Source organism: Zosterops lateralis, assembly GCF_965231275.1.
Source record: "Zosterops lateralis genome assembly, chromosome: Z".
NCBI lineage: Eukaryota > Metazoa > Chordata > Aves > Passeriformes > Zosteropidae > Zosterops > Zosterops lateralis.
Window position 1 is genome coordinate 44,331,649 of NC_139800.1, and position 25,922 is coordinate 44,357,570.

Genomic DNA, 25,922 nt, shown 5'->3' on the forward strand with positions numbered 1-25,922 from the left:
ACAGACAGTCAGAACTTAATAAGCATAAACTAATATCTTTGGAGGTCTTTTCCTTACAGATCGCTATCTATTGTAACAAATGCAGCTGAAACTGGACCGTATCTGAAGCTGACTGAGAATAGATATGTGCCAGAAGGAGATTTGCTGATGGGACAAGACAGCTTACTGCAAAGATAGCAATATCTGAAGTCTGAGTGCCTATTCTGGATTGTGCCAACCATCTCCTTAGGAAAACAGCACTGCTTTCCTACCCCACTACCCGACAAAAAGCTTCAGAGCAGTAGGGAGAAAAAAAACCACTTGGGATGTGAGGTGGCTGTCCATTGGAAGTCAGTTGTCCCAAAAGCTTTGATAGTATCAAAGGCACGTCTCTGACAACATAGTCAGGAACCATCACCTGTGGTTTTGACCTGCTCTGTTCACACGCTTCCTGCCTAGCAAATGGGGAGCAGTGCGCCCTAAAGCTGGAGAACACAAATCAGGACAATGAAGTAGTCCTTTAAGGCCCCATGTGTCTTCACCTATCTGGTCTTTTTCCTTCTTTTTCATGTTCTCTGCTCCTACCTGTAAGTGCAAGGAATTTTACCAGTGTATCCATAGAAATAATGTATAGGACCTCTCCTGTAGTACATACTCCATTTTCTTCAGGTAATTGAGTGCTTACCAGTGACTCTGGTAAGAATCAGAATCAGGCTCCTAAAGTACCAGGAGGCACTGCTCTTCTCTGTGCCTAGAAGTAATCCAGTCCTTTGTAAAACAGAGTGGTGCAAATGTTCCGTGCACCAAATGGTGCCAAAGGGTGTGTTTTGAGCCAGCAAGTTATGTCAGTATCAGAGGGAAGGATTGGTTAGTATATTCACAGTCCAATAGAAAGCCAGATGGAAAGATGAGCTCCTGAAACTACCAAGGCGGAGTCTGTTGGGACCATCCTGATGTGGTGTAGCATAGTATGATGCTTAGAATATGAGAGACATGATTTGCAGCCAAAACTTTATGTGAATTTGGGCAATCATTATCTACTAAGCATCTGTTTTTTACTCTTTCCCAAAGAGTGAGAAACTTCTTCAATTATTTTAAAGAGGTGTTGCTCAACAGTCTGATTTATAGTGGTGAAGGGCTTGAATGGTTGCAAAGGTTGCCCTAAACTAGGTGCATAAAACAATCTTTTCTTTACTGCTGAAGTTTAAGTGTTTTATTCCCTTCCGTTGGACTTGAGATTCAAAAGCAAACCCAAAGAATGATCCAAAAGGGTGACTTTGCTCCCTACATTTCAATTTAGTTTGTCACTGCAATCATGGGAGGTTGAAATACTTAAGATGTAGATATGTTTTCAGTGGAAGTAGACAGTGTTTCTGGTTAACTAAGTGCAATATAATGATTAGCTTATTGTTATTAATCTTAGGCATTTTTGATTGGTTTTACTCTTTGTTCTAAAGGTGGCTTATGCTGCAGTGTGCTAGATAAGGAGCATTAGGATTTAGCACTAAATTCAGAAGGTTCAGGTCTTCTTGAGCATAGAAGAATTAAGAGCTACTATGATCTGCTAACTGCAGACTTGGTATCTTGCTAAACTTTAGAATAAGTCAGATGTCAATAGGTTCCGTGAATTTGTGACAAGTAAGAGGAACGGATATCTGGCAGGATGAGACTTTACACCCAAGGGAGGGGTAGCTTTTTCTCATCAGCCTTTCTGATGTGTAGGGAGGAGCAAATACAAGTGCAGGACAGTCAGGCTGCTTTGATCCTGGAAAGCTTTGCCTGCTATTTTGCTTAAGGTTCATCATTACCCACACCAGTTTCATGGGAGAAGCTCTTCAGACTGGATTGGTGGTGCTGTGATAATTTGCAAGTAGGAAGATGCTGCTGGATTCATTCTGCCTGCTTGTTTTAGAGGTTCAGAATGATTCTCATCTAAATGTCTTCTGGATGCATTTGAACCAGCAGTCTCATGGATGCGTGCTTACATAGCCAGCTTATGAAAACACATCTGCTCTTAGCAGTAATGGTCGTTTAATTAGAATGTCTAGCCCTGCTTTTTCCTACATTTACGGCCACTTGCTCAAGTACAAGGAATTTTGGATAGGGTCATCTTTGGTCACAGTTTACTCTTTCAACTTCTGCCTAGCTCCATGCATTTTTAATAGCATAGTGCCATTCTTTATGTGCTGATGTTTGCCACTAGACTCATGCTATGTGACTGGATGAGACTACGGCATTTGGTTTTCAGTCTCTCTATTGTTTGGGTTTTTTTAATAGATTTTACTCTCCAAGCTGATGTTTTGAAACATCTAAAGCCTGTATATTATCCAGGGCATAATAGTCCTACTGCAGAGGGAAGAACCCATCTTGCCCTGAGCTGTGTTTGGAGTGCCTTCTCTATAGTTTATACCATCCCTGAATGTATTCAGTTCACCACTCCTGAAAACAATTTTGTTGTAATAATTAAGTATTTTATATCATCCCATCTCTGGTCCGTTGTCTCTGTGACTGACCTGCCAGTTCAGAGGCTAAGAATTTTGCAGTTTGTCCTTATTTTGTGAACACTAGCAGGAGAATTTTCAACCAGTAATAATGCCATGCAATTTGGAGCTCTGCTCAGGTTTTGCTTCTTAAAGCAATACAATGACTATTCATAGGGTGTTTTCTTTGAGCCTGCTTAAATTTTTTGCACCATGAGAAGCCTTTGTAATTTCTTTCTGCTTTTCCATTGGCAAGTTCTATTTCATGGTTGTCAGTGCAGATAACAGAATTTGCCTTGCAGTGGGGAAAGTCAGGAGAATATCTTCTCTGAGCCATAATGTGAGGCTTAGGGAGGTGGTTGGGTGTGCCCCTCCTCAGGCAGGAGCTCTGCAGGCTGTGTTTGCTGGCAGGGCTGTGGTGGCCAGCCTGAGGCTTTTGCCTCTGTGCCTTGTGTCTTGGCATTCTGACGCAGAGTCTTTCTCTTGTTGTGTGTGTCATACAGGAAGAGAGCCTGATGGCCTTTGCACAGAACAGCTGCACAAAGGGATGTATTAGCCTTGTGTTTGCTGCTGGCTTCCCACGCAGGGCAGAGGTGGGATCTCAGCTGAATGGGCTCTGCATGTCTGAAGTCAGTTGTACCCTTAGTGAAGGCTAGCTGAGGATTGGTTTGTGTATGTGTGTTAGAACATGTTGAGAGCTGTGCTTTTTGCCAGAGTAATTGTGCTGGACTTTTTATATTTAAAGCTCTTCTAAGCAAAAATAATGACTTAGAGAGGAATGGAGGTGGTCCCAATGTCATAGTCCCAAGATGAGAGGGAAGATCTGGGCCTGTTGCACAGCATTTTCCTTTCTCTCAGGAGAGATGCAAACTGCTGGAGACAGATGACAGGCTGCCCCCTTTTTACTCATATCACCATTTGGCATGGCAGATATATGAAGGTGATGGGCCCGGGTTAATGGAGTGTTCACTTCAGTATTATCTAGTGTCTGCAGAGGCAGCAATGTTTGATGTGTGATGGCTTCAGAGCAGAGAGCCATAGGCTGCTGTAAAAACAGGTCAGGCCATGGCTGCAGACAGAACAGCACTTTGACTGTGAGCAAATTAGGCTTCTATTTTCACACTAGTCAATCCTGCACAACAGGCCTGCTGAGCTGCTTGATTTCTTGTAAGCAAATCAGGGTATGGCTGTCCAACTTTTTCAGAGGGCAGTTTAGCTCTTGCCAGCATTAATAGGTACACGGGCAGCTCTGAGAGCTGGTCTCACCTCACAGGGGGAAAGCTGTCCTACAGGAAAAGAATCATTAAAACATCATAACTGCTAAAAAAGCCCAGGCCAAAAATATTTAAGAAAATTACTTTATCATGCTTTTTGGATGTGCTGTCCAAAGTTAGGATTATAATGAAGGCAAGTGAAAAAAAAGGCAAGTGTTGCCTTGCCCAGCACTGTGAAAAGTTAGCTTTTCACATTGTCAGTTAGGGTACACTGCAGTAGCATAGTTCACCATTAGGAAATTGCTGTTTCCTCTAGATGGTTTTTAGTTTACTCTGGATGGTCAAAAAATTACAAGTCATTTAGTCTTTGGCTCTGCTGTTGAAATTATTTGAGAGCCCCTTTTTATGGGAAGTAGCTTCAGACATCTCTTTTCAATAAAGTGATAGGTAATGAGTGTGAAAATCAGTCCAGCTGTTCAAATGCACCTGCCACCTATTCAAGAGAAATATTTCCCAGATAATGAAAAATTAGTACGAACTTCCAGTCTACAAGGTAATTCTGTGGCAGCATTTGATTTCCCTGCCCTGGTCATCTCACCTGTCCTAAAAGACAAGTTTCTAGCCAGAATCTTTGTAATGGTGCTACCAGTAAATGCTCTCAGCTGCTGGAAGTTTTGCTCTTGGTCTCAGCTTCAGCATCTCCATGGGCTTGTGTTGTCCAAATCTCCTGTTGCTGAGGTATCATCAGTGACAAAGCAGTGCCCTGTGTGACCAGGGTGCCTTGTGATCTTGTTTTCCAGTCACACCTGAGCACAGTTTTGCACAGACTTGACAGCCAGCTGTGCAATCAGGCTGGGCCTTCCCTTCCTGTAGAAGTGCCGTTATAACTGAATGGGGAGTTGTGCATGTGAAGTCTTTGAACAGGGACAAGAAAGTACCTTGTTTGCTTGCTTAACATTCTTCATTGCTTTGCTCCTTCTGTTAATTGGTGGAGACAGGTCCTGAGCTGGGTAATCACTTCTCTTTTTTTTGTCTCCTTTGGGCACTTGTGGAACCTTGCTGATTCAAAAAAATGAAGCTGAAGTGTTTTGTGCCTCATCCTATCTCACTGTTTCATCTTGCTGTGACGCCTTAGTTGCTGTTACAAAAAATATTGGGTTGCCCTATGAGCAGTCTTTATGGTAAGAAATAAGGGTCAGAGTTTAGTACCAGTTTCTGTGTTGGGTTGATATTTAGCTGAACACATGATGAATACAGGCTTAGCCAAAGGCTAGAAGTCTCCCCAACTGCAATGTATATAACGAAAGTAATGTAATTGTTTTCGCACTTGCATGTTTAATCAGTAGAGAGAAATCTCCCAACAAGAAAAAGCCATGATTGTAGATCAGATGTATTGCTCTGCTTTCCTCTTAGCTGCTGAATTAACTTAAGACGTGAAGTTCCTTCTCCCCTTCCCTTAATTTGTTTTTTATAGGGAGTTAAGGTATGTGAAGCTAGGAAGTAGGTCTGACTGTCACAGTGTTTTCATTGAGCTTGTTAGCTTTAAAGTGGCTGAAAACCTGGTATATTGTAGACTATGGACAGAAACCCCATAAATTAACCTGCGACTTGGTGAGCTTTGTACTCTACAGTGGATTGAGATAACAGTGAATACCATTTGCATGCCTTTTATTTTTAGAACACAGTGTTCAGGATATAAAAAACATAGCGACAGTTTCTGTGGTGTTCTGTATTCCCACTCTGCTGCACCATTAAGGAAGGTATGAGACCTCTGTGAAGGAAGAAAGAATGGGAGAGAAGTTTGAGAAGTCTTGTTCTGTAACCTACCCCTAGAAGCTTTTCTTTTTTGCCCTTGTCTTTGGATCTTCCCAGTACTGATGGAAATTGTCACTGCTCACTGCGGGACCTGCTATCATAATTGTAGTAATATCAGCAAATTAAAGCTGATTCCTGGCCATGGCTTCTTTTGCACTTTGACCCACCTTTTGAGCTTGTGAAAGTAACTGGGGATGTGTTCCTGGAATGAAGAAACTAAAACCCCGTGGCTTTTGGACCACAGATGCTTTCTTCACTGCACAATCAGTGCTCAGTTTTGGTCTGCATGGAACCAGAGCCTCTCACATAGAACTGGTTTGATGTTGTTTTTTTTTTTTAATAATGCATTTTGATGTTCATTTAAATCAGTAATATGGCAAGCATAGATGTTGTTTTTCTTCATTCGTGTGATTGTCTTGAGCTCTTTGAATACATGTTTTAGGTTTTTTTTTTTTTTTTTTTTTTTTTTTTTTTTTTTTTTTTTTTTTTGTCACAAATATTTGATCCTTAAGCAAGGACTGACTGGCCTACCACTGTGCCCAGGCATGAAGGTTCTGGAAAAGATTAGATTGTCAGTAAAATGTAAATTTTAGGATGTAATACAATGTTACAGTAGGAGATGGTCTGCAGTTTGAAAATCCGAGAGTTTCTGGTTTTGATGCCCAGAATGGAGGTTCATTTGAACTATGTGGAAATGAAGGACAGCTGTGCCTTTTGTGAAAACAGTATCTGTTCGATGCTGCCATGTGTAATTGTCTAATCCTGACTAGTGACTTCAGAGAGGAAGGGATGCTTTGTGGTTAAGGCATAAGACCCCCAGATCTGGGAGTTCTCAGTTGTGCTGGAAGCTTCCTTATGTGACCTTACAAAGGATCTTTCTCCCTGTCCCACCTGAGATATGGACGTCTCTTCTGCTTGCTTCATGGTGATGGTCTTCTGTTGGATTGTCATACTGTGCCCAAACTGGACCTAATTACAACAAAGACATTTCAGCCCTGCTGTTGGTTTTGGGGGTTATTTGCGTGGTTTATAAGCATAGGTCTCTGTCTGCTGTTGCTGCCTTGATGTCAGGACTGAAACTGCAAAAGTAGACTCTGATGGGGAAATGGCTGTCTCAGTATTTCTCCTTACTATCCCACCACTGAATCAGCAAGATGGTTCACATCAGATTTGACAGCCTTTGAGTGTGTTTGCTCAGTCTGACCTCAGGTTTATCTCCCCATTTGTGCCTAGGGCTTGGCTTGCTTGCTGGGGCCTATTGCTTCAGCCAGGAGGCTGAACCCTATCCTGAGGTTGAGGGAATCTGCAAGGCTGCAGCTTCCTGGGTTTTTTGTTGAAGGTGAAGTGGGAGGCAAGGAGAGGCTACATGTCAAAGTACATGGAGAGATTGGTCTCCAGTGTGCTGCCTGGCATTGTTCTGTGCCCACCGGCTTGCAGTGGCTGCCTGTAATGATGCTGTTGGCCACTCTCAAGCAAGAGAGTAGACATGCAAGTTATCATGTTTGAGCTGACACTTTGTCTCCTTTATTTGAGTAACTTGATAGTGTGTCTAAACTTTTATGGCAGGAAAATATTGCAGTAGTAGACCTGTGGTGGTAAAATGTATTCTTCCACTCAAAGTGTTTGCATTATTAAGTAACCTTGGTATTAGCCTTCAGAAGACTTGCCTATTTCTTTTGCTTTCTATTTTTGGAGTTTTTTTCCCCTAAGTAATGCTCTTTTATTTTCTTAGGCCCTAGTGGGCCAGCAGTCATCTTGGTTGGGAATGGCTGTTTTCAAGAGGAAACCTGTTAGCTCTTGACTTTTTAAGGTATCCTGAGAAAGAATTTAGATGCATTGCGGAGTGCTTCCTGTGGTTTCATGTGCAAGCTGTTATGTGTGCCTCCATGTTCCAGAGGGATTGCATAAGACACTGACCCACAAGTCCTGGAAGTAGGACCTGATGGAGTGGGGAGAAAATGCAGGGCACAAAAGGCTGGCTCTGTGCTTAGGGCACTGCAGCCAGGACTGTGGTGTTGGGACTTGATGCCTTGGTCTTGCCGAGCTTTCATGTGGGGTCCTGGGTGTAGTGATAGCAGCTTCATGATCAGCTGTCTAGAAACCAAACACTGCCCTACAGTTCTAGTTCCTTGTTCTGTTCAAACCTTGTTCTGTTTCCTTCATGCTTTACTCCAAATGATGATGAAAACTTGTTCAGATATTTGTAGGAGTTCCTTGAAAGGCAGCATTGATTTTCGGCAAATTCTAGTGCTAAGCAAGTCTGAAAAAGCTTGGCATAACAAAAAAGGCAGGGGACAAATGTTCTGGTAATGCTGGGCTGGTTAATTACAGCTGTGAAAGATGGTGATTCTTTGTTACTCCCCCTCATGATTACAGGGAGGTCAGCAGGAATCTCAGTGTAGTTCAGGTTGCAGTCCTGCAATTGCCTATAAAGTATCTCCCTGACCATGAAAGTCATGCCTCCATATGGCACAAAATCTCCAAGCCAAACCCAGATAAAGTAGACTGCCCAAATCAAAAGCAATACATCACTGAGGAAGCAGAATATTACTCGGTTACTTTTTTTTTTTTTTTTTTTTTTTTTTTTAAATAAGGCATGTAGCCCTTTAAGAGAAGCTTGAAAAATATCTTAAGTAGAGGCAGATTCAATGAAGCAGCTTGCAAACATCTGATCTCTGCTGATCTCTGCATGCCAGTGTGCCTTCAGTCAGCCACCTCTTTGTCCATCTGAACAGTTGATGATCTCACCAAAAAATAAACAAGCTGCAGAAATGTTTAGGGAGTTTGGCACACGTAGGAAGTAACCAAGGAATCGGGGTGGGGGAGGTTTTTCCTCCACTTGCAGTGAAGGAGAGTGCTTTAGCCTCTGCTGGAAAGAAAAGGCTGGTTTTATGTTATTGCAGGAGCCAGATCTTTTCCCAGCCTTACGCTGGGAAGGGAGTGTGGGTGATGGTGGATTTTGCTAGTGGAGTTCAAGTGGGGTGTGCTCAAAACCAGCATATTCATGAGTGGTCCTGCTTTGTGGGAGAGAGGAGGGTGAGGGAGAAATTTCTGCCCCAGAGTAACCTCCATGTTGCCTCAGCTGAGGCAAGTGATTTACTTTTTCATGTGGAACAAAAAGGCAACGGGGAATTTGTAACTGGATATGTAGATGAGGGAGCAATGACCGTCAGTAACCCCGTGTACTTCATGCCTCAAGAGCAGAGCGCGTGGTTCCTCCCCATGCCTCCTCCGCCAGGATCGGGCTGGGAAGCAGAAGTGGCACCTGCACTGCCGGTCTCCCTGTCAGCTTCAGTAGCACCCCGAGTGCAGACCATACTTTTTCCTGATGGGGCCCTTTCATGACAGTATCACCTGCCCAAGCTAAGCAAAACCCACCCTGTACAAAACCAAAGACAGCCAACCAAAAAAACCCCCCAAATTCCACCAAAAAACAAAACCCCAAAACAAACAAACAAATGAACCCAAGCAAAAAAAAAAAAAAAAAAAAACCAAAAAAAAAAAAAAAACCCAAGTCAAACCAAAAAACCCTCCTGCATAAGAGGCAGGGGAAAGATTGTTACAGCTGTTTCCTATAGGAGGGGAAAGGTACGAGCCCCTAATTCTTCTGTATCATTACTTTCTCTTTAGAACTCATTGTTTTCCACTGTTTGCTCTGGGTTACTGCATCCTGTATTCCTAAAGTAGAAAATACAGCATGACACCTAGCTAGTTGTCTTATCTCACTCTGGTAAATCCTATAGGACTGGTCCCTCACCTTCTCCTGGCATAACTGCTTTGTTCATCACTTGTTTAAGCATTGTGGACATAGAATTGTCCTCTCTCTTAAAGAAACAGCAACAATGAAAACCAAACAAAAACTAAACACTGCTCCCTCCGCTACCCTGCCTCCCCTCCCCCACCCTCCAAAAAAACCCCCAATCAAACCACAAAACAAACAAAACTTCCCCTAGAAACTAACAAACAAAAGCAATCCCACACACAAACCACCCCCCCCCCTTAAAAAAAAACCCCAAAATAGTGTCAGCTGTGAGAGTCAGCCTCTGAAGGTCCAGTTTTGTGGACTTAATAGTGTGCTTGGCTTATGATTTCCAGATGGTTCCAATCTGCTGTGATGTAGGTACGAATTTCTTTCAAAGTCAAGAGCTGAAACACCAGTGGCTTGAGAAGGTGAGGCAAAGAAAATGGAAACAATGCTGCAAATTTATTTTTTAATTCCAAGTAGCTAAGATTGTTTCCTAAATCTGTGTGCGCTTCTGTATCATACCTGTGTTTCTGCATATGTCAGACTTTGAAATTTATGTTAGAGTACATCAGCTGTTAATGTAATTAACTAAAGGCTAGTAAGTCCCTCAGTGGTCCAAGCACCAGCTCAGTCCCATGTTCAGCAACAACACAGGGATTAAGTGCTAAATCTGTGGTAGGTTTCAGTTCAGTGGACCAACTTAGTGTGCCTTGCTTCTGTGTGTGTATGAGCAAATTGACCTGAAGTAATGATATTAATGAGAGTTGGTTTTGAAGGTTGATTGCTTTTTTTTGTTGTTGGTTTGGGAGGTTTTTTTGAGACCAAGACATCATGGATTGACATTTCTGAAGCCTGCCAAGTTTCAGAGCATTTTACCAGCTCCTCTTCCTTTTGTGTTATAATTTGTGTAATTCCCTCTCCCCCATTTGTCAGCTCGACTTTTCCTGTTCAGTGCTCTCACGTGAGTTTTCTTTTGGCTTTGCTGTGACCAGAATTTTGCTTGTTTTGTCCTTTTCCAGACTTGAAACTTCGGGATTTCCTGATTGACAATGAGACATTCTCTGACTTCCTCCATCAAAACGTGTCCATGCCATCATCTGCAGTAGAGGAGCTATTGGATGCAGGAATCAACCTCCAGCAGGTAAAGAGTACTTTGAACTCCTAACATAATGCTTGTCTACTGTTTGTTTAGCTGTAGTGACAAGATCCAGAGTGCTGGACCTCTCTGTGCTAGGTGCTGTAGAAACACAGAAGAAAATGTATTTCCCTGCTTCTCTCTTCCCTCTTGCCCTCAATTTACTGTCTTATATGATTTTAAGCTGTAAAAAGACAGTAGGACCCCTTGAGCAAATGTTTCAATGTGCGTAAGAAAATACTATCCTCAAGCTAAACCAAATTTCTTCCTTCCTTTTTTTTTTTTTAATGGAAGTAAAACATTAATTAAGGTGCTAGCATTGTTCTGACTGTTTTCAGTCACTCAGATTTAAATGGAGCAGGGTTTCTAGGTCTTGCTATGCCGTACATTACTGTGCAGCAGAAGGAGCTCTACTTTTAGGTTTGTGGCCAACGCATCAAGACAGCACATTGTGAATTACATAGTACAAGAGTCCTGCTATGCTGAGTTCTCCATGATTGCAGTCATAAACATAGCCGGTGGTGACAGTGGGCTAGAGCCCCGTCTTGTGATGGCTGTCTGTCATGATCAAGCTTGTAAAGTGTTTTTTTCTAGGCTTGATGAATTAGTCCACCAGCATGCTTTCTAACGAAGAAGTCATAACAGACTTCAAAGAAAGATCCAGAATTCTCTTGAAAGAATGCAAAAGATGGTATGCAAGAGGAGGAGGAAATAGTTTTGATCCTCAGCTCCATATCAGATCTTTTCATTGAACTGGAATGGATTAATTGTCCTTTTAGTCTCTTTTCCTGTAGTTACAAATGCTATCTCTCCTTGCACACATTGTCTTGTTTTTCAGTAAATTCTTTCAAGCCATCTGTTTTAGTGCAGTTTGATAAGTTATCCTACAAGTTAAGGATACATTCTACTAAAAAATGTAAAGCAGAGAAAAAATCCCTACCCAGTTTAGGCTGCAGGTTTTGTTTTAATTGAAACAAATTAGATTAAGACAGAACCATGCTACAGATGATTCTGGGAGGGTAACTGGAAGACTGCAGTAACAGCATTCTTATCAATCTCCCTAAGTTAGTGGAGAGGCAGAAAGATTATCAAACAGGCAAAAAAACCTCTCCATACATTGTGTGACTGCCATACTGCATTGGTTGTATATGGAAATGGAAGGAGGAAAGAGGCTTAGCTTTTATCTACATAGTGTGTCTGAAGGTTAGTGAAAGGCTGATCAGTCACCTTGTTGTTCCTTGAATGATTCAAGCTGTGCTCTTGAGCTGATTCTGCTAAAGCACTGGGAGTGATGCTGGTAAGTCATAACAGTATTCCATGTTCAGGGATGGCAAGCAGAGCTAATCTGAACATCAGGACATTAAGCTGCAGAGCAGAGCACTGGCCCACCAAATTTTCTTTGAGCACTTTTGTAATACAGATGGTAACAAGAGATGCAGACTTCTCTCTTCCTGCAGAATGACTTTCATCTGACTCACAAAATGGATGTCTTTGATTTTGCTGGAGATCTGGTTTGGATACCTGACATCCCTGCTGAGCTGACTAGTGACTTCAGTATTAATAGGCAGTATTTGTTAGGTCTCTGAATGAGTGGGTCACAGCTTCATTCAAAAGTCATACAGTAAAAGGGCCTATCCAGAGTATGCCAACCTTTCACAGAAAATATAGCTTTCTTCTGTAGTCTGTTGATTTTCTGGGGTTCTTCAGCGAGAGTGGAAGTTATGATACACAATCAAGTAAGGAACTGAACTCGCCAAGGAGATGGGACTGCTCACCAATGTGACTGCAATGACAGCACTCCAGCATGTCCAGCAGGGTTGTGTATCCAGCATACTGAAATTAGTGCAAGCAGATCACAGTGACCAGTGTCTTGATGGGCATGTTGCTTCCTTGGGCTCAGTGGCTCAGCCTTATGTTTTTCCAGCGATGGCAGGTGTGCTCAGAAGGGTGTGGGATTTGGAAGGTGCCTGGGTCAGCAGCAGGCAGGCAGCTATGTAATCAGGTCTGGTATGCTGCTGTTGCATAGGTGTGGCCAGACAGCTCTCCTGTGGCTTGGGAGGTGGGAATAGGTCCTGTTCCTCTGAAAAGCTGAAGGCACAGTGAGTTCCTGGGCCCAGGCTTTAGCATGATGCATCAAATAACAGTGGAGAGTAAATAGTAATGTCCAGTGCATATTCTGCTTGGAACAGATCTGTTTCATGAAGCAGGAAAAGTCCCAAGGAGAGAATTTTGTGACATGTAAGGACAGAACAATTATCTATGATTACTTTCAGGCATGAGCCTGGTACTTTGAGAGTCCTTTGAGGATTAAACCTGTCATTTAGGATGTATTTTTGCCTGCAGAAGACACTATAGGTTCAGATGACTGCAAGTGGTTGGAGAACTTGCTGACTTGGTAAGGTCGGGACTTTCAGTCTGGGGTGGATAGGTAGAGAGTGTTTTTTCTAAGGTCTCATGCTATGGACCTCAGTGCTTGAAAAGGGCAGCTTCTCTCCAAAAGAGTATAAAATCTGGGTGAAAAAGGTGGACATTTTCAGAATGGTGGAAGGTTGGTCACTCTTCCCTTTTTATAAGTGAACACTGAGGCACCGGGAGATGTGTTTTTTTCTATATGTCTCCCCAGGGAAGCTTGTTCTGGGAATGTTATTTCAGTGCCCCACAGATACCTCCTTTTCAGCATGGCTGTTAACACTGGTAGTAGTATCTTGGCTGGCAAGACAAAAAGTACCCCACATTTTCAAAAGGCAAGTCTTTTTGATATCAGAACTGTGCAGCATTAAAAAAATCCTGTTTTAGGCATATGGATACAGATATAAGGTTAAGGGTTTGCATGAGTATTGCATTAAAAATCCCTTCTTTCTCCTGTCAATTCCATTTGCTTTTTTCCTGGCTGTAATGCACTTTTTCTCCCAGACTTACCAGCCTGGTTCAGGAGCTGCTAACTCTTCTGGAATGTAGATCAATCCTCTTCAGTTGTTGTTGTAAGTTGGGTAACGCACACTGGGTCTTATGAAATGACAGAAGAAATTAAGTCCACAGCTGTTGTTACCTGTGCATTTACAGTAAAATGGTTCCATCTGTCTAGCCCCAAGGCAAATAAATTTTCTTTCCAGTAGCAGACTCTGGATTTTTCCTTGTTTATCGCCTTTGAGAAGTACGCAGCTTTTTGACATGGACTTTGTTGTTCAGCAGACATGAAGTTGGTAACTGACCTTATTAAAAGAATTTGTTTATCAGGTGTGAAACAGCCTGGTGATAACCCAGAGGGATTTTGTCAATTTCCTTAATAAGGTGATTACATGTGGATTAGGAAACATTATTGACAAGGGGACCATTACCTTAAGAAAGTATGCCTATGAAGGAAGACTCTAAGATCTTATCTCTTGCTGCAGCCAGTAAGAGAACTTTTTTTTTGCTGATACATGATCTGCTCAAAAACACCTTAAAATGTTTGTCTCAGCAGTTAGTGAGTAGATACTTCAGAGTTAAGGAAGATGATTCTGAATCATTACTGCATAGAAAATGTGGCTGGCAGATATGTCTAAGTAGTTCGGGACATAGGTCTTTTGCCCTTCACATAGATTTGTCAGACTTGTGTCTGGTCACAAGCCTTGTTTTTCTCTGTGTCTCAGTTCCCAGAAGACTGAATGTTAGGCAATGCATGTACCCTTGTTTGGAGGAAATGGCTGCTGTGGAGGACAGGATCACTGCTGCTTTGTGCATATTTGCAGGGAAGTGAAGAGAGACCTGCCTCCCCCCGGACTTCTCTCCCGTGTTCTCAACAGGGAAGAGTTTTTCTTGGAAATAAGTTGCATATGAATCAGAGCTGCTCAAACTGTAGAGAAGAATGCCCCCCTGCACCCCACCCCCCCAAATCTGGAAATGTTATGAATGGTTTGCTTTGCCTCGGTAATAACCTGAGTAAAATTCTTTTGTTGGAGTCTTAGATGAAGGCAGACTTACATGCTTTTCCCACTTTCATAGGTCATTGTGTCTGGTTATCGAATGCGACTGCGAGATCTCTGCAATGGCTCAGCATCGCTGGAATTTCTTACGACTCAAAATCAGACAGCAGCCATGGACTCTGAAGCCTTCATTTGTACCTTGTCAAAGGAAAAACTGCATGCAGCTGAGCAATCCTTCCGTGCTAACCTGAATCCTTTGAAGCCTCTTCAGGTGAGTTCACTGGCCCCACCAGTGAGTCTGTCATTGACACAGTGACATTTTCCATGTCTTTCAGTCTAGGAACTCATCCCTGCATTTCCAGAACTGCTTAGAGGCAGTTAGAAAGAAGAAAGAGGTAGGTCTTTGTCATGGGAGCATGAACAACATTGCTTCTTCCTTTCATTCTTACCTTTTCTGTTCAGTCTGCTACTTGCAGAGTGTAAGTGTGTGTGGTCTGCAGTTAGTTTGTCAAGAGGAAAGTCTTTATGCTGCACAATGACAGACTCTTGGTTGTCCCTGTGTTTTAGTCAAATGCTGTACCTTGGCTGGAATGGGCCCATATATAAGCCTGGCTTGTGCTGAGCACTGAAATCACTGCCCTCTGCCCATAGCATGGGGCCACTGAGAGCAGAACTTTCTAGCCACTGACAGGCCTTTAAGTAGGTTTAAATCATGTAAAGTGAGTCAAGTTTTAAAGTCCCGTTTCAAAAATTAATCAACTAAATGGGTATTGGGGGAAGAATTAATTGAATTTCAAGAAAATACATTATTTGCAGAGTGACTGGAGATTAGAGCAGACTTAGATCTAGGAAAATCCAGTGATGTTTTGCTACAGATCTGCAATATCTGTTAGACTATGGAAGGTTGGGGAATTCAGTGCTGGAAATGACAGTAGAGTGAAGAAAGGGCCACGGAACCAACTCTGTTATCCATTAAAACAAATATTCTGTTGTCTGCCATGTGAGTTTTCAGATTTGATGAGCCTTTCAGTACTCAGAAGTCATGTACCACTTGCTTGGCTTTGTCCCCAGTTAAAGAGGGTCATTATCAAGTACTGGAATCATATTGCTCTCCTGCACACTACATAGTGGTCAGTGGCTGCTTCTCTCCACAGCTGATCTGTTTTCCACGTGACCTCCATCTACACTTCGTCTTTCTTGCTGCAAGAGCAAGACAACCCATATGCATTAGGGGATGGGGTAACAGCGCTAAAGCTGTAACAAAGATGGGCTGTTCAGAGAGGAATGGCTATAATTTGTTTCTTGTCTTCAGTTGTACGTGTATGAGCACACATATACGTATTTTACTTCAAGCCATTTGAAGATTTTGGGGTCTGAGTGGGTTGAAAATAGCCAGCTGTTGTACCACTCTGAACTGGTTTTCTGGGTCCTGTGGAGACTCAGTCTTTCTTTTCTTATTTATGGAAGCTTCTGCAGCTTAGCTGACAGAAGCAAGTACTGAGTGTGTCTGTGGGTTCAGGTCTATATTGCTTGTTGGTGAAAGGAAGCACTCATAAGCCACTCTGTGCTTCTTGGCAGCAGCAGGATGGGTTTAAGACATTATGTCTAGTTTTGGGAGTCTTCTGAGAAGCTGGCTCATGATCTTATCCTCAACGGGAAAAAAGCTGGAGTCCAGAAGCCTGCAGTTCTAAACCTGCTGTGCACTGTTGTCTGGTAAAGGTCCACGGTTTTCCTCAGAAATGTGTCACAGTGTATCCTGTTGTTGTGAGTGAAACAAAAACTAACTGGTTTCAATTTGGCCAGGCAAAATGGATAGCTGAACTGTAGGATGGCACCCAACACATTTGAAACTTAGTGTCTTCAGAGGCTAAAAAGTGCTCTGACCTGCAGTAACATCTTTGAACAAAGAGGGAACTTTCTGTTCATGAACAAAGGAGGCTTTTGACACAGCTTATTGAAGGCATTGTGTGTCAGATCTTGGACATGCACTCAGAAGATAGCATGAGCTGTGTCTACTACAGACTCTGTAAGCCAATGCCAACAATTTGTCAAGAGAATTTTTTTCTTTTTATGTACTTCACAGCAAGACATTTCACTAAGCAAAGTAAGGGACAAGTCAAATGCAGGTGCAACAGCAATTTGGAGTTAAGTTTTTAGCTTGTGTACTTGGACATGGGCTTTACTGTGGTTGCACTGTTTTGTGATTTATGGAGAGGCAGCATCTCAGTACAAGAAGGTTAATACAAGGGCTTGCAACTGTGTGCAAGAACTCTGTAAATTCAACACCCAGGGCTTGAATTGTAAACTGGAAATTTTTGCCTCTGATAATCTGGTCAGTGAAGTGGCTATGATTTCTTGAAATGTCTTAATACATATGACTTAGCCTGACATCCACCTGCTTGTTTTTTCCACTCTGCATTCCTGTTTGTTATTCCCTCTGCAAGATGATGCAGTAAATTTCATCATGGAATTGATCCAGATTAAAAGTGATTGACCTGATTGTATGTTTACACAAATATTTATGCTAAAACATGAAGGGGAGGGTGCAAGATTGACAGCCCTGTGATCAGGGAGAGAGTGTGTGGGCTGAGACCCTGATGACAACATTCAGTTCTGCTGGCTTAAAGTGTGTGTGCATTTGCAGCCCCAAGGAAATTCTAAGTAGCTCTCAAAAATGCAATAATAATCACTAGCAAAATATGGATAGATCAAGGTTTTTTTTAAAAAAAGTATGCATACATGATGAAATGCATGAGCTCTAAATATCACAGCACTGTTGAGTTTTTTTTAAAATGAAAGGTAAGGATTGCATACATACTCCTCAGTTATATCCAGAACACCTTGAGTGTTGCCCAAAGGGCAGTGATACAGTTAAGACAAGAACTTCTAATAAAAATTTCACACTAGAATTTTAGTTGTATCACTGATCTTTTGTATTACTTCAATTTAGCCTCTCCTATAGGAAGAGAAAACAGAGCCAAGCATAGGGAGGTTAAAGGCTGTGTCCTAACTCTTTTGCATGTAAGAACCTACTTGAGGCAGGCTGTCTAGATCAAAACCCAGCAAAAAATCTGGGTGTGATCATAGGGTGTCAAGGTGGAGGATCAATTTTCCTTCTTCTTCTGAGTGTTCACTCCACAAGATGAAAAAAAAAGTTTCAAAAAGTCAAATTCCCTATTCTGTGACCCATGTCTTAATCAGCACTCATTCTCTGAAGCCTTTTGACCAACAATACTGTGGGACATAGGACATGTTGTACAAGCTCCTTGTGGACACATCATCTCTTCTTGAGGCTTGCCTTGTGCTGACTGAGTGAGGCTGAGGCAGGAGAAGCTGGTTTGAGAACAGTAGTGAAGCAGTATATCTGACTGCATGCATGCCAATTTCCTTCCTGGCTTTCTCCTTGTGACTGGCCTGCAGTTGTCCCATAGAAGAACTACACAGTTTGGGAAAGGCTAACAAGAGCAATGGCAGTAAGTTCCCAGCCATTACAACACAGTCCAGTGGGACATTTCTGACTGTCTTACATCATAGTTTGTGTATCCCTCTGCAAATCTCCCCAGTTTTGAGTGTGATTTGGTGGGAGAAAGTTGAGTGATAATTCAGATTGCTCTTGGGAGATTTTGTCTCTTGTCTGCCTTACTAGGCAGTCTAGACTGCCTAATAAGGGCTTTGCCGTACTCACTTCCAGTATGGATCTGTATGGATCTGCAAGTACAGATCTGTAATAAGATCCATATTACAGATCTGTATGGATCTGTAATAACCCATAAATATGTTGTGGCTTGTGTTCTACAGAGGTTGCTGGAAGATTGTGGGTGAGCACATGAAAATCCAATTGTTTTTTCTCCCTCTGTAATATGGGTGGTATTTTGTCAAATGGTTAGCATGAACTAAGCATTAGATAATAAATGAGCTGCAGTTGAAAAATGGCTTTTTAAAAAGGGCTCCTAATGTAAATATGTGCTGCAACTGAACTCAAAGCTTCCCTTGGTCTTTTGAGAGTGTTTTCAGTCAAGCAGAATATCATCCTTTGAAACAGCAGTGGTTTGAGACTTCCACTCTCAGGAAACAAAAGCAGAAGCTTAAAACATGTGATTTTTCTGCAGAGGCCAGTGGAAAGTTTCTGGTAAGATCAGTAATAAAGTTGTCGTAACTATTTCAAAGCAAATGTAAGAGTTGTCTTTATTAAGGAGAAACAGTAATCTGTATGATGCAGACTTAATTTTGGCTGAATGTTTTGACTTCCCAACACTTTATACCTATGCATTCTCATGTATGTTAAAAAATCAGATTTGTCCATACCCTCTAACTCTCATGTGAATTTATTCAAGGCTTGTCTGTCAACTCCAACCATCTCAAGTATTTGTCACTAGAGTAAATCTTGTAGTATGCACATTCAAGCACAGAGTGCCCCTCCAGTGCACTCAGTACCTCAAGAGTATTACAATGTTGGCTACCCCAAAAGACAAATTTAGTGGCTTTGTAGCCACAACCACAGTAATTGTAGAGGGCAGTTGTGCTCAAAACCTGCTAGAGCTTTGTCTTTCCTTTCCAGTGTGCCTAGAGCAGACAGGTGTTGTTTTGGCTGCCCATTGCCAGTAAATGAATCATTGCCCTCCCTGGCCCCTAGATGTAGTACAGATATCTGCTAAAGACAGTCTCATGGTAGGAACAGTCTTCCTGAATCTACCCTGAATCTAGAGGTCTCTTATTAATGTAAGTTACTACTTAGTGAGTCACTACAAAGATGTTTATTACAGGGAGATTAATGACATGCTCATCTGTTCAGAGAAGACTGGCCCTTGTGACTGAGTTTTTTTTTTTTTTTTAATTGTCTCTAGAGATGACTTATGAGAGGCTTCCTGAGTGGGCTTTGAGGTTCAAGAAGTAGAGAGAGTAAAATTTCCTCCATATCAATGATACTATTGCAAGTTCTGGTGAGAAATGATCTTGAAGTTACATGAATTTGTTAGGGAAGAAAGGTCAGGGTGCTGTGGTATGAACGGATAGATGGGTACTCCTCATATTTCAGAATAAGGTTTTCAAGCTCCTTGAATCACCTAAGACTTACGTACGAGGTCAGGACATAGTCCTGTTAAGCTCAGTGTCCCTAATGGATAGTCAGCAGTGGCCCTTAATGGAGGCATATGGAAGGATGCAGCCACTGGGCAAGTACATAACAACATTTCTTCAATGTAATGTGCTGTTCTTCAGTATCTTGTAACCCAGACTTTCTCATCTACTGCTGGGATCTTGTTGTTTTAAAGCATTTGGTAAGATTTTTATGTTCAATGAATTTTTAAGTCTTTCTCAAACTCGCTATACTTTCAGCATTGCATAGAGTCTACTGATTTTCTTCTGTTCTGACTAAGTTGTGTATGCAGAAGCTTCTTTGGTTTTGCTTCAAACCGGTCATTTCACTGGAAGTTTTCTAGTCCTGTATGATGAGGCACAGAAGGCAATCGTCCCACTTCCATTCCCCATCCCACTTCTAAGACTTACAGACCTTTGTCATAACCTTTGTTTGTCCTTACACATCGCATTGGAAGAACTGTGGTCTATTGTTCTTCCTTCAGAAACCATTCTTACCTTGAATCATGCCCTTTCTCTGTTGCTCCTTCTGAGCTCCTTCAGAGCTGGAGAACCCAAAATTGCGCATAGTACTTGAGAACCAGGATTGCATTGTGGATTTATGGTGATGTTGACCTGTTTTTTCACTGTATTTCTAAAATCCCTCTTTTTGAGTGGCGTTAGCTAATGCAGGGCCATACAAGGGTATCTTTAGGTAGAACTGTCTTTTCCCTATGCACTTTACTTTGCAGTGCTGAATTTTGTCTGGCACTTTGTAATGGTGTGTCAGTAGGAGGATGTGCACTAATCCTTTGCAATTGGAATTTGGCTTTTCACTGTTCTAAACCAGTTAGAATCTTCAGAAAACTTTTCCTCATTCACTCTGTCCCTGAATCACCTCTGGATGCAGTGAATACAAATCTCTGTGGGGATTGATGAGGTATCTGGAGCTGAACAGACACATGTCTTGTTAGGCATGGACCTGCAACTTTCTACCTCATCTTACTGCTAAAGTTGCAGTGGCAGAGCAGATATGTAGCTTTGATATTTGCTGGCTAAATTTCTTTAAATATGTCTTGAAGGTCTAAGTCTGTGGGAATTTTTAATTGCTTTTCTCCTGGATGATATGTTTTTATTTATCCAAACCTTGAGGACTGCATTTAGTAGAAATCCATAGAGGTTAGAGAATCCTCCCTGAATTTGCAACTGGCTTTGGAGTAAAGACCAGCTGTGCACTCAGAAAAGTTATCTGAATTTTAAACATCTCAGCAGATCAGCAGAACAGTGCCCCTTTACACCAGTTGGTTCTTACCAGGTCTTACCCATCTCCAGGAGATCAAGTAGAACAAGTGAAAACCTCCCAACTTTATTTCCTGAAATTGCCCGGGAAAGATGTGAAAAGGATTTAGCTTAAAAGATGTGGGCTAAAATCAAGGGCCCTGGCTGTTCATCTGTGTGTTGCAATGCTGTAACTTTAGTATGCCTTCAGATGCTGCAATATGGAGCTACTAATGTGAAATCTTAAGAATTTATTTTAATATTCATTCCCTTGAAACAAGGATTGTGCCCAAGTGTTTTCCATGGTAGATAATCCAGATATGTGAATGGAGGGGAAAAAGAGCCCCACAAACCAAACTCCAGGCCACCAGTTACATGTAGAGCAATTGGAAATAAGGAATTTTCTTCAATGTGACAAATAGTTTCCTGAAAGCTATACCTTCCACTTCTGGAAGCCTGTCAGTCTTGCTCTTTGGTGACAGTGCATGCCAGTTATTTCCTGGAAGCTGTTTCTTTTAAAATACACCCTTGGCTTGGATAAAGAACATCAAGGCCTGATGGGAGGACTTGAGTGATGATAATGTACACTGCAGTAAGGGAGTCTTTTGTATCTGAGCTGGTATCTCTGTGTCTCACTGAAAGCTTGTACGCACCAAATTGTCTTTTCCTCCACTGTACTGGCTTTGCATCCACTTCTTAGCACTGACTTGCAAGATGTCACATGCTCTCCTGTAGGTAGGTCTCCCCGTTTTGTGACCTGGAATGCAAGCCATCCTTTGCATTTGTAAGTGTATGTGCATGCATTTAACATTTTGTTGGTATGGTTCTGATTATGACATCTGTGTACTTAACCTTTGAAAAGAGAAAGAGGTGATCCTAGCACATTGCAGGGTGCAGAAGCTCATGGTATTTTAAGTTCAAGTTTACGTAGAAAGCCAGCTCCGTCTTCCCCACCAATGTAAACAGTCTGAACTGCTCTATACAGGAATGTTTATAAGAGTTTGATTTCTTCATTTGTGCTTTGCAGTAACTTCTAGTTTCTGTTTCTCTCTTCCTGCAGAGACAACTTTCTTTCAATTCTTCCTTGTGGGATCTGTCAGAAACTGTGGAAACTCTGAGAGAGAGCGTTGGCAATCTTGTTAAAGAGGTAAGAAGAGTCTTTGTGTGAGAACACACCACTGTGGTTGCTATCTTAGCCTGTGATCGAGTACAAGAGGCAACTCAAAGTCAAATCCTTGGCTTGTTTTGAAACTTCTCCCCGTCCTACAGCTGTTTTCCCTGTGTCAGTGCCAGCAGCATGCACTTTGCAACCTCTTGGCACTTCAAGTTACAAATACCATAACAGAAATTAGGACATTTTCTGTACTTCTCAGCAGTGGCACAATGGTTGGGCTCACAGTACATCTGCTGCCAGGTTATGCCTTGCAAACTACATGTTGAGGCTTTCCTTTTTATTTTTTTCCATCCAGTTGCCAACCCACATCAGGGTTATTACTTAGTTGTATCTACTGGGTTTCTTGTGCAGTGAGAGTATGGCATGTGGAAAAGATGCTGTGGCCGTTAGAATTTAAATAGTAGCAGTAGGCTACTGTTTCCTCTTTATCTGTCTTGCTTTTTTGGGCCAGAGATTGCTTTCCAGTCTTGTGGGGCTCTCAGCACAATGACATCACAACAGTAAACATAAACAACAATTTGCAGACTCAAATTGACATTCTAGAGGCTGCAAGGATTTGTTTTTGCAGGTGAAATGATGGATTAAGAATAAAAGCCTTGCCCAAGTACCTAAGTATGACTCAGAAGTCCAAATCTGGGGGGTGGGGGCTGGTTGTCGAGCCAGAAACTTATCCTAATTTTTTTGTCTGGCTCTGGCTTTGAAGTGCTGCTATTAGTCAAAAACATTCTCTCCCTGGAGCAGAGATCACAACCATCTAAGCTAAACAGTGCCTCCGCCTCCATCTAAGCTAAACAATGCCGCCGCCTCCTCCTCCCTTCTCTGGTCTCGGTCTCTGCAGCAGGGCTCCGAGCTCTGCGCAGTGAACGGCAGTAACCCCTGGGAGCAGGCACGAGAGCGGGTCACTCCAGGTTAGCCTGCGCCTCGCTCCCACGAAGGAGCAGCTGCTGGGAGCCTGCACCCTGCCAGCCAACAATTCCTGGCACGCGCCCCTCCTCGCACCCTACAACCTGCTGCGCAGTCCCTGCACACTGAAATTAGGACGATTTCAGGATCAGCTCCAGTTAGGACCATGGAAGAACTTTTGCTGCTAGCAGGAAGGCTGCTCTTCAGAGTTTGACTACAGCTGTTTCCTGTTGCGTCATTTAAGCTTGGCTTTTTTTCTTGTCTGGGATTAAAATAATTGAAACCACGTGATGCTCAGTTTGCTGATGTGGCCGAAAACATCCCAGGGTAATGTGCCTTTTGCTTGGCAGCTGTTTTGGGTAGGACTACCTTTTATTCTGCCCTGCTGTGCAAACAAAGGCAGCTTTTTGCTCTGTGTACAGCATGAGCTGCTCCAGATGGCTTGACCGAAAGTTACTTATTTTCTGTCAGGCGGATTTCTGTGTGAAAAAGAGGGACTTGCTCCCTTGTTTCAAAGGGCAGCAGCTTGAGGGGGTGGAGACAACTATTGTTTGTGCCATGTCTAGGAGCCTTTCTAGCAGGGAATTTTAATTAGAAAATAGTCTGAACAAAATATTTGTCTTGGAGTATGGGGATTGATTGGAACTGTGTCCTTGGACTCTTTAAATCAAGTTCTGGGAGGACAGATTAAACACCAAGAGCAAGGACAGCTATTTAGAAACACTTAGGGAGCCAGGTCTGATGTCTGGGGAGAAGAAACAGCTTAGTAACCCTTCACGTTTGACATATTTGCTTCCAGAGGGTAAAAAGATCAGCTCTGCATGTAAATTGTAAAGATGGTGGTGCCAAAGACGAAACAAAGTTTCTTGCTCAAGCTGTTTCAAAATAATGTGTAGAAATGTATTTATAAATGCAGTCCCTTTTTAAGATGGTTGACACTTCAAATGTTTATGGGAATTAGCTGCACTTCCTATTTGCATACCTTTGCTCATCATGTTAGGGAGTTTATGGTACTTTAGCTAAACCACCTGCCTTTTTGCTGAGCAAAAATGAGCTGTTTTAGCTAAGATACCAAAAGTTCCCCAAGGGATCCCTTTGAATTGCACACTCAAACTGTCACACCTGAAAAGCAGCCTTGGCCTTTTGGATGGGGAATCATCAAATCCAAAAATCTGCATGAACATACGTGACAAACAAAAATAGCTGTGTGACAGTCTTCATTCATGTTCCATGATGCTGCTGTTCTGTAGGTCACCTGAACCTGTGGAGGCAGGTTAAGTGGCACCAGGCTGCATTTAAAGGCAGCAGTGAGTAGCAAGGAAATAAAAGTACACTTGGATCAGTCAATCTGGACATTTGCACTCAGGCTTTTGCTGTTCTCACAACTGTCTCCCATTCTATCAGTGTATCATGTGCTTTTAGGCATCTGAAAACAGAGGCTCCTTGTGTAGGTGACACGTAGTAGCTGTTGTTCAGCGTCAAGAATTTTTCTCCAGATGTTGGCACATCTAAAACATGCACGGTGCTACAGATGGGTCACACAGAGGGTCAGGTTTACCTCCCACTGTAAGGCCAAAGAGTCTTGACTGTGCTTTCCTTGGGTGAACTTGGATTGAATTGTTCCAGCACACAGCTGGTTTCAGCATTGTTGCTGGCTTTACCAGCTGTCTTAGACTTTGTTTTTTGCATTTAATTTAAGCAAAGGTGACAGACCAGTGCACAGTGAGCAAAAGTGGCAGATGGTCTTTGACTCTCTTATTGTCTCTGAAAACAGGGCAGTTGAAGCACAGCATCTAAAATTGTTTCTGAGATGCAGTTGATGAGCAGTTACAAATAGGTGTCTCAGCAGCTCTGCTTGCCCTGTTTAATGCATGTGCCTGTTCAGGACAGCACAGTAGGAACATCCAAGTTAAGGTCACGTGATATTTCAGCAGCAGTCAAGAAATCAGATTAAATTCTAGAAAACACTTAAAAAGGTATAGTGAACCAACTGTAGCATTTTACCATGATACTGTACAAAACCCTTTGATATGGAACACAGATCTACGCTCTTGTTCTCTGAAAAGGGATAGCAGAACTGGAATACTGGATTCAGAGAAGGCAGTTAGGACATTTAGAAGTATAATGGCTTGCACAAAAGGAACAAGTGAATAGGCTGAGAATGTTCAGCTTGCAAAAGAGATGACTTGGGGATATGACAAAGACCTATAGAGTTGAGTGGCACATGAAGAGAAGATAGGAATTGAATGTTCACTGTCTTCTGCAGTAAAAACAAAAAACAAAACCACACGAGACCAAATGGAACTAACCACAGCCAGATAAGGAGAAGAGAAGAGGTTCTTTCCTGTGATGTTGGATGTTAAATACTTGTGGGTGTTCTAAATTCTAGGAGTTTACCATGAAAGAAATTTACTGAGAGTTAGGAAATAGAAGTGAGCTGAAAATAAATGGAAGCTGGAAGGTTACTTAGAGGAAGTGTCCTAGATTCTTGCCTTTGTCTTATTTCTTCATAACATCCACTTACTGTCACCATCAAAGAGGCGATGTTCTGACATCTCAGGATGTGGAGGGTCTCAAAGCAATACTCCAGTGTAGCATGAAACCAGTGCTCATGTAGGCAAGTTGCTTTTCCTGTTGGGGTGAGCTTGGCTGTGTCCAAGTATGGCAGCATTAATGCAGTGAGTATCTCAGGGTGAGGTCAAGATGCTTTTGTTCATGACACATTGCAGGCATATTGTCTGGCTTATGCCACTCAAATGAGTGTGGAGGTACTAATCATTCTGGCTGGTTGTATGTTGTCACCTCAGGCCTGGTGTCAGGTTGGCTGGCCAGGAGAAGGCTCCTTGCTGTGACTGGCTGTGTGCAAAGCTTATGCTGCGATTCAGGCTCCTGGCTGCAGCAGGGCTTGTTTTCAAGGATTTTCTGGAAATGCTGTTGACAATGGAAAAAGGAGTTTCTGGGGCAGGGATAAGTGATGCTAGTTTGGGAGGTCAAACTGGCTGCCTGGTGTAAATTGGTGGAGGCTTGGTGGAATTGTGCCAGGTGACACTGCTGTGGTCTGTGGCTTATCCAGCTTGTGACCCATGAGTTGCAGTCACTTGGTGGTGTTCCTTTAATTCCTATTCTGACTTGATGTACCCCACCCCACCTGCTCTTGTGAGGGTACTCCAGTGGAATGTAAGTCATTGTGCAACCAGCAGGACAAGCATCTTGTGTTAGAG

The 25,922-nt window shown here is 42.4% G+C and overlaps 1 protein-coding gene across 5 annotated transcripts in view; it reads left to right on the forward strand.

Annotated features, from left to right (window-relative positions):
* The window catches only part of ABCA1 (ATP binding cassette subfamily A member 1), an 81,786-nt gene that overhangs the window by 24,137 nt on the left and 31,727 nt on the right, over positions 1-25,922 (forward strand). For 3 of the 5 annotated variants that reach the window (XM_083882981.1, XM_083882980.1, XM_083882982.1), the window contains exons 6-8: positions 10,253-10,374; positions 14,353-14,544; positions 21,685-21,771. In XM_083882981.1, the coding sequence (XP_083739107.1) occupies positions 10,253-10,374; positions 14,353-14,544; positions 21,685-21,771 (401 nt within the window). Of the gene's footprint in view, positions 1-10,252; positions 10,375-14,352; positions 14,545-19,177; positions 19,214-21,684; positions 21,772-22,975; positions 23,029-25,922 lie in introns of those variants that run through there. The other 2 variants (XM_083882983.1, XM_083882984.1) reach the window with 2 other exon arrangements.